At 37.3% G+C, this 8418-nt stretch overlaps 1 protein-coding gene and 1 long non-coding RNA gene across 2 annotated transcripts in view; both read right to left on the reverse strand.

Moving 5' to 3' along the window:
• LOC111813363 overlaps window positions 1-5767 on the reverse strand; it is a 20633-nt gene extending 14866 nt beyond the window's left edge. Inside the window, exons 1-2 of the long non-coding RNA XR_002818648.1 lie at window positions 5757-5767; window positions 5695-5698 (exon numbers count right to left, since the gene is read on the reverse strand). This is a non-coding gene — a long non-coding RNA (uncharacterized LOC111813363). The remainder of the gene's footprint in view (window positions 1-5694; window positions 5699-5756) is intronic.
• Window positions 5768-7886: 2119 nt separating this feature from the next.
• LOC101581761 (26S proteasome complex subunit SEM1-like) lies at window positions 7887-8378 on the reverse strand. The gene is made up of 2 exons (XM_004643805.2): window positions 8248-8378; window positions 7887-8080 (listed from the first exon to the last, which is right to left on the reverse strand). The coding sequence occupies exons 1-2, from the start codon at window positions 8285-8287 to the stop codon at window positions 7893-7895; spliced, it is 228 nt and encodes a 75-aa protein (XP_004643862.1). The 5' UTR covers window positions 8288-8378; the 3' UTR covers window positions 7887-7892.
• Between the last annotated feature and the right edge of the window lie 40 nt (window positions 8379-8418).

Consider the following 8418-nt stretch of genomic DNA (forward strand, 5'->3'; position numbering starts at 1 on the left):
GCTGCGCCTGGGCTGGGACTGGTCCCGCCAGCGCAGGGTAGCAGGAAGCTCTCCGCACACTCACCAGACCTGGGCTAGGACTCGGTCTGGGGGTTCCCGGAAGTCCTAGTATACATTTTTTACACAACAGAAAACACAAGATTTACATTTATAGTCTAAAATGTGAGTTGACCCATTACAGTTCATATGGCTCACTTTCTTTTGTTTTGTTTTTTTTCTTTTCAAAATGGACTCTTTTTTTTTTTTTTTTGGCGGATCCGGGGATTAGAACTAGGGCCCTTGCACTTGCTAGGGAAGCACTTATTCCATTGAGCCATCTCCCTGGCCCCATATGGCTCACTTTGAACACTCTGTCCTCAGGAGTGGCCTTGCTTCAGTCCTACACATGAGATTGACCTCTAGCTTCAACTGCTCCCCGCAAACACTGTGATTGAGTGGGGTCATAGTGATCACCACAGCCCAGTACCAAAGACTTGGGTACTCAGCTAAATAGTCACTTTATTGGGAAGGTAGGTTCTTGAGATAGTTATTAAGAACCACCTACACCTAGAATACATTTCTGAAGAACAGAGATCTCCTAGGGAAGCCTCAATACTAGTGACAAAGTCAGCTATCATAGGGCTGGGGAGATAGCTAAGTGGTCTAATCAGTTGCTTGGCAAGCACAAGGAGCTGGATTCAATCCCCAGTACCACATGCTGTGCAGGCCCTGGAACCCTGGGCACACTGTGCTGGTCACCAAAGCTGGGCATGGTGGTGCACCCCTGTTATCCCAGTGCTGGGGAGGCTGAGATGGGAGGATCGCTATGAGCCTGAGCTGCGTAGCAAGACCCTGTACCAAATAAAGAAAAAAAAAATTTAAAAGCTAGCTATCATAAGAAATTAGAAAGCATCAACATACAAAACAAAATAAAATAAAAAGGAGAAAATAGAAAATGAGACACAGAAAGAACCAAAGTGCAACCCCAGGCCCCCAGCCCATCCGGGACAAGGCTGGAACACAGGAGAGAAATAAAATTAGAAGTCAAACACTGGAAATTTCTGAAATGATAACAATAGAAGGGAAAAAACAAATGCAAAAGGCTATAGAGAAAATAATCTCTTAGGTACAAAAAGAAATGAAGCTTAAAATCAAAGATATTAGAGAGGGCACAAAGCTTTAAAAAAAATGATGGAAACAAAAATTCCCAAACATAGGAAATAAGTGGAATCCATAAAATGCATCCAAATAGAAATCCAAGAGATTAAAACCTCCAGTAAAAGTATATACAACAGATTTTCTTATTTTTTTAGGGAAGGGTCTGCTGGGTGTTCAGGGTCTCACTACTAGATCAAACTTGTAGTGATCCGCCTGTTTATAGCCTCCCAAGGGCTGGGATTATAGGCACGTGCCACCACGCCCAGTCTCAATTGCCATCTCAGTGCACCCCAGGGGCGGGGCTGGCATATCAGGCCCTGGGATGGAACCCCCAGCCCCTGTGCCTGCTTGCAGGTGCTTTAATCCCTTGAGCTATTTGGCCAGCCCACAACAGATTAAACAAAGGAGAGGAAAGAATATTATATCTTGACAGAATTACAACTACTGATCATGAGAAGAAAGATCTTAGAACTAGCAAGAGACCACGCAAAATCAACCCAACAGCTACAAGATGAATCGAAGAAGATAACATAAGGTTGATTGGGGTCAATGAGAAAGCTGGAGACAGCACAAATGACATAAGAAAAAAACCTCATCACAGAAATAATGGCAGGAAACTTCCCAAATATGGATAATGAATTTGACATATAGACAAATGAAGCATATAAAACTCCAAATATTCATGACTGAAATAAAACTACACCAAGACATAATAATCAAGATTCTAGAAATTCACCATAAGAACAGAATATTAAAAGCTGTTAGAGAAGAGAAACAGCCCATCAGAATCATAGCAGACTTCTCAACACACACCATCAAATCAAGAAGAGCTTGGAGTAAAGTATTTCAAGTCCTGAAAGAAAACAACTTCCGCCCCATATTGATGTACCCTGAAAAACTATTTTTTAAAATTAATGGAGAAATAAGATACTTCCACAACAAAGAAAACTGAAGAAATTCATGACTACCAGACAAATCCTACAAAGAGTACTGAAAGACTCTCTAGACAGAGATAAAACTGACCATAATTCTAAGAACAACAGCAAAAGAAAACAAAATTCAGGGCAAGCAAATGAACATGGGAAAAGCAGGGAGCCAAAAGCACAAAAATATCATGACAAAGATAAGCCAAAACATATCAGTTCTAACCATCAATGTAAATGATGTCAATTCACCAATCAAGAGAAACAGACTGGCAGAATGAATCAAGAAACATGGTCTGGGCCAGGGAGATAGCTCAGTAGAATGAGTGCTTACCTGGCAAGTGCAGGGTCCTGAGTTCAATCCCTGGTACTGGAAAAAAAAAAAAAAAAAAAAAAAAGAAAGAAAAGAAACATGTTTCAGCAATATGCTGTGCATAAGAAACACATAGAAGGGGGCCGGGGAGATGGCTCAGTGGAATAAGTGCTTCCCTGGCAAACGCAAGGGCCTGAGTTCAATCCCCAGGTCCACAAAAAATGAATGAATAAATGAAAATAAATTTTAAAAAAAGAAACACATACACCTCTTGGGGGGAAAAAAAAGATTCATAGGCTGAAAGTCAAAGGCTAGAAAATAATGTTCCATGCAATAGGAAAGCAGAGAAAAGTAGGAATAGTTATTCTTTTTTTTTTCTTTTTGTGGAACCAAGGATTGAACTCAGGCCCTTGTGCTTGCCAGACAAGCACTTATTCTACTGAGTTATCTCCCTGGCCCTAGCTATTCTGTTTGAAGATAACATGAACTTCAAACCAAGAGTGATGAAAAGAGATGAAGATAAAGAAGGTCACTACATACTTGTTAGGGGAAAACATCAAGAAAAAGAGATAACAATCATAAATATATACCAAATACATAGACCACTCAACTATATGACTATGACTATATATATATATATATATATATATACACAATTGTGACAGGAGACCTTAATACCACATTGTCACACAGACAGAAATAAAAAAATCAGCAAAGAAATGTCAGAACTGAACCAAACTATGAATAAATGAACTTTGTAGATGTTACAGACAGTTCTACCTAACATCAGAATACACATTCTTCTCAATTGCACATATAACATTCTCTAAAATAGACCATATACTAACCCACAGAACATGCTTAAGTGAATGCAAAGGAACTGAAATTACCCCATTCATATTAGCTGACCATGTTGCAGTATATTTGGAAATTAATGACAAAAGAATCTCCATAAACATATGGAAATTAAATAGCACCCTCAAAAACAACCAATGAGTCACAGATGAAATTAAAGAAAAAAATTAAAGAATATTTATAACTAAAGGAAAATGTAGATAAAGCATACTGGAACATATGGGGTCAATGAAAGCAGTCCTAAGAGGAAAATTTATGGGGGTTAACTCTCACATCAGGAAAACAGAATGAGCACAAATTAAAAAAAACCTAGCATTGAACCTCAAGTTTCTAGAAAAAGAAGAGCAAGGCAAGCTCAAAGCCCATACAAATGAGGAAATTATAAAGATCAGAGAAGCAGTTAATGAAATGGAAGCTAAGAAAACAATACAAAGAATTAATGAAATGCAGAATCATCTCTTTGAAAGAATAAAAAATTTGATAAACCTTTATGAAAAAAGGAAAGAAAAAACTCAAATTCATGCATCGAGGAAGAAAAGGTGTGAAATCATGACAGATCTTTTGGAAATTCAGGATAACATTCATACCTACTTGGAAAATCTTCACTCTCATTGAATTGAAACACAGAAGACATAGAAACATTACTAGATAAATATGAATTACCAAAGTTGAATCAAGAAGATATAAAACTAAAAAAAAGAAGATATAAAACTTTTTCAATAACTGAATATCAGTTAATGAGATTGAAGATGTAATTAATTAAAAACTTACCAACAAATAAAACATCCTGATGAATTCACTGCTGAATTTTACAAGAAGTTTAGAGAGATTTTCATACCAATACTCTTCAAACAATTTAATGAACTTGAAAGGGAAATAATACTCCACAACTCAGTCATGAAGGCAAGTATTACCATCATTCCAAAACCAAGGAAAGACCAAACCAGAAAAGAGAACTAAAACCAATCTACCTAATGAACATAGGTGAAAAAAATCCTGAATAAGATATTAGCAAACAGAATGCAGCAAATCATCGAGAAGATTAGATATCATGACTAAGTAGGATTCATCCCAAGAATGGAGTGATGATTCAACATATGCAAATTAATGAATGCAATATACCATATGAACAGAGCCAAAGACAAAAATCACAAACTCATCTCAACAGAGGCAGAAACAGCTTTTGACAAAGTCCAATATTCATTTATGATAAAAAACCTTACAGAAAATCAGATTAGATAGTATTTAGCTCAATCCAATAAAACTCATCTATAAGAAACCAACAGCCAACATCACATTAAATGGACAAAAACTGAAAGCTTTAACTCCAAGATCAGGAGCAAGACGGGGATCCATTATCATCACTCTTATTGAATACAATTCTGGAAACATTCGCCAGATCAGTTAGGCAAGAAAAAGAAATAAAAGGAATAAGGATAGGAAAGGAAGAAGTTATACTATCATTATTTGCAGATGACATGATACTCTACATAGAACACCAACCCCCCAAGACTTCTAGAATGAATATCCAAATTCAGTAGTGTAGCTAGATACAAATCAACACCCAAAAATCAATAGCATTCCAGTACACAAACAACAAACTCAAGAGCAAAACCACACCTTTCACAATAGCATTAAAAAAAAGAAAGAAAGAAAAGAAATACCTAGGAACCAATCAAACAAAGTAAAAGAGGGTGGGCAAGATAGCTCAGCAGTCTAAAGTGCCTTCATAGGCAAGCTTAGGTAACCGCAGGGACTGCAGTTTGGTTTCCCGCACCACATGCCAGCCACAAAAACAAACAAAAAGAAAAAGTAAAAGATCTATATGTCAAAATTAAATCACTCTTTTGTTTTGCTGAATTTACGCACCTGTAGTATTTAGATGCCAATGGAATACCCATCTCTGACAGGACTAAATAAAAACAGGGGATACAAAGGAAGGACCATTTTGTATCTGTACATATAGAATAGTTAGGATAGAGATACAGTTACTTTCACTTAATTCAGTGAGAAGAAAGATTTGTACTAATAGTGTTTGGACAAGATATCCTGTCTGCATCTTGTACTATGGATAACCACTAAGAAGATAACAATGTATAATGTATTAATTATTGAAACTGTCCTATTAATCAGTTTTGAAACTGTCTCATGGCTATTTGTTTTTCAATAAAATAAAATAAATCACTCTGAAAGGGAGATTGAAGAGAATATCAGATAATCGAAAGGTATTCCTTGCTCATGGATAGGAAGAACCAACATTGTGAAAATGGCCGTACTCCCAGAACTTAAACAGATTCAAAGCAATCTCAATTGAAATACCATTTGCATAACTCACAGAACCAGAGAAAACATTCCTAAAATTCATTTGGAAAAGGAAGAGACCTAGAATAGCAAAGGCAATCCTGAGCAACAAAAAGCAGGAGCAAGACAGGAAATGTCACAATCCCTGACTTGAAAGTATACTACAAAGCTGCTGTGATAAAATCAGCACGGTACTAGCAAAAAACAGGCCTGAGGATCAATGGGACAGATCGGAAGATGCAGACACAACAACTATGCACTCAGCCACCTTATCTTTGAGAAAGGGGGCAAACATGTTCAAGAAAAGAAAACCTCTGTAACAAAAGGTGCTGGAAAAACTGGTTTGGCACATGCAAAAACTAGACCCATATCTATCACCATGTACCAAACTAAAGTCAAAATGGATCAAAGATCTAAATATTAACACTTAAACATTAAATCTACTGGAATATAAATTAGATAGAAATCTTGAAGAGATATGTAGGTAAAGAGTTGATGAACAAAACCCAAACTGGACAGGGAATACTTCAAGAAATCAACTGGGGTCTCATTAAAAAGCTTTTACATGTCACAAGGAATCACCAGTTGATTGAAAAGATAACCTACAGAGCAAGAAAAAAATTTAGCCAACTGTCCCTCAGACAAAGGACTTCTATCTAGAACAAAGAATTAAAAAAAAGTCAGACCTCCCCCAAATTCAAAGATCCAATCCAAATATAACCATCTGAGATGAACACACACTTCTCAGATGAAGAAATACAAATGGCAAATAATTATATGAAAAAATGTTCAACATGGTCTTTTGAGAGATGCACATTAAAATAGCACTGAGATTCCATCTCACTCATGAAAGAATAACAATCATCAAGAAATCAAACAATAACAGATGCTGGAGAGGCTGAGGAGAGAAAAGAAAGCTTCTTCCTTCTTGGTGGGAGGGTAGATTAGTATAACCACTGTGGAAATCAGTGTGTTGATTCCTCAAAAACCTAGGAGTGGAAGTCTCATTTTAACCAGATATTCCCTTTCTAGGTATCTTCCCAGAAGAATTAAAAACTTCATACAACAATGATATGTGTGCACCCATATGTATAGCAGCACACTTTGTAAAAGCTAGATCTTTGAAACAACACAGATGCCCATCAACCAAGGAATGGGTAAAAAAAAGATGTGATACTTTTATACAATGGAGTACTACTATTTTAAACACATATACCCAAAGAATATGGTGTTTGTGCCATATGTATCACTATACCCAGTAACACAAACATCTATTTCTAGTGTTTTGATATGTATGACTCAACAGTCTTGTAGATCCACATCTTCCTGAGTACTGTTTTGCACATATGCAACTACCATTAACCCAGCCACATACTTCTGTTTAGTGATTTCAACAGACATCATGAAATATGTATGTTCAGAAATACAAAGCACTCTTCTAAAAACACTACTTTGTCCCTTCTTCAAAGTATTCAGTAGAACAGATTTTTGATATAATTTGAATATATATTATTGAACAATGTGCTAGATCCATATCATATTCCAAAAAACAAGTTTCACACACGTATCACTGTCCTCAGTAAATTGTACCTCTAGGTATACTGAACACAATATTTGAGCATTTATGAATAAACAGAATGGTGTGTGGCCCAGATATTATGAAAAACAGCTTCACACAAATCGCTCTATTCAGTAACATAGGCACTTTAAGATTCTAAACATAGTAGTATGTTTGCTATGACTTTTTCAGCACTGGGTTTTTGAAATATATGAGCATAGTGAGTAATAGCAGGTGCATTTAGCAAGAAAACTACATATACCACATATTGATATTGGGTTAGAGATTGTGGTTTTTTGGTAAGGGCTAGTGCTTTTGGGTTAGAGTTAAGCTTTCGGTTTGGAATCAGGAATTTAAGCAGAGATGGGTTAGGGGTTGGAGCAGGGCTCAGGGTCTTCAGCAGGGTGGTGAGGGGGAAGGGTCAGAGGTTAGATTTCTATTTATTGACGTGAGGTCTCAGATAAGTGGAATCCTACTATGTTCGTCTTTCTGTGTCTGGCTTATTTGACTCATAATGTTAAAGATTCTTCCACGCATATTCATATTCAACTTTCTCCAGTGTGTCAAATGTCAGTTTATGTGGTTTATCTTTGCATCATGATTCTAGCGAGTTCCACATGATACATTTTAATTTTACTGTCATCTTTTTTTTTTTTTTCAGGATTAGACCACATTTATTTTTTTCTTACAAAAAATCCAAACAAATAATGAAATAAATGTATTTCTATAAGCATTCTATCCTGGGTTCCTTGTCCTAGAATTTAGTATACAGTTCATATTGAGGGTATGTCAACTCTTCTGGATGTTATGATGTCTCCATCTTATAACCATGTTTCTCTAGTTCAGCTTGTAGCTGGTTGGAGAAGTCGTCCTCGACATTGTCGTCATCCCAGTTATCTTCCAAGACATGGGCATCTTCATCTTCATCCATACCAGTCCAGTCTTCGGCAGGGAACTCCTCGAACTCCTCATCCTCCTCTAGGAGACCCAGAACTGCCGTGAAGCCCTGGGTCTAGTGAGAAGGCTTGTGGTCAGAAGAGAGCCCTTGGGGGAACTAGCAGTAAAATATGATTGTCAGTTCTCTACTGTCAGCTACTTCCCCTCACTCTGGTCACAGGACGTTCAGCAGGGCCTGTGGGGGTGAGCATGGAGATTCACACTCCTGTGAATCTCCTCTACCGACTGCTTTTTCTCTGACATCACTACCCTCCAAGCCTACTACCCCTCAGAGCGGCACAGGACGAAAGTTGGAGGTCTCGCTACTCGACGGCCACAGCCACCGCCGCTTGTGTCACAGGCCTATTGTCATCTTTATAAACTTCTTCCCCTTT

The sequence above is a fragment of the Octodon degus genome, unplaced genomic scaffold (assembly GCF_000260255.1).
Source record: "Octodon degus isolate 3935 unplaced genomic scaffold, OctDeg1.0 scaffold00184, whole genome shotgun sequence".
In the NCBI taxonomy this organism is placed as follows: domain Eukaryota; kingdom Metazoa; phylum Chordata; class Mammalia; order Rodentia; family Octodontidae; genus Octodon; species Octodon degus.

Bases quoted from the DNA above. Each gene is read 5' to 3' on its own strand.
- LOC101581761 (XM_004643805.2), bottom strand. From the start codon at position 8,287: ATGTCAGAGAAAAAGCAGTCGGTAGAGGAGATTCACAGGA. The intron at 8,081-8,247 runs GTGTGAATCTCC...GCTTCACGGCAG, and splicing joins GGTAGAGGAGATTCACAGGA to TTCTGGGTCTCCTAGAGGAG.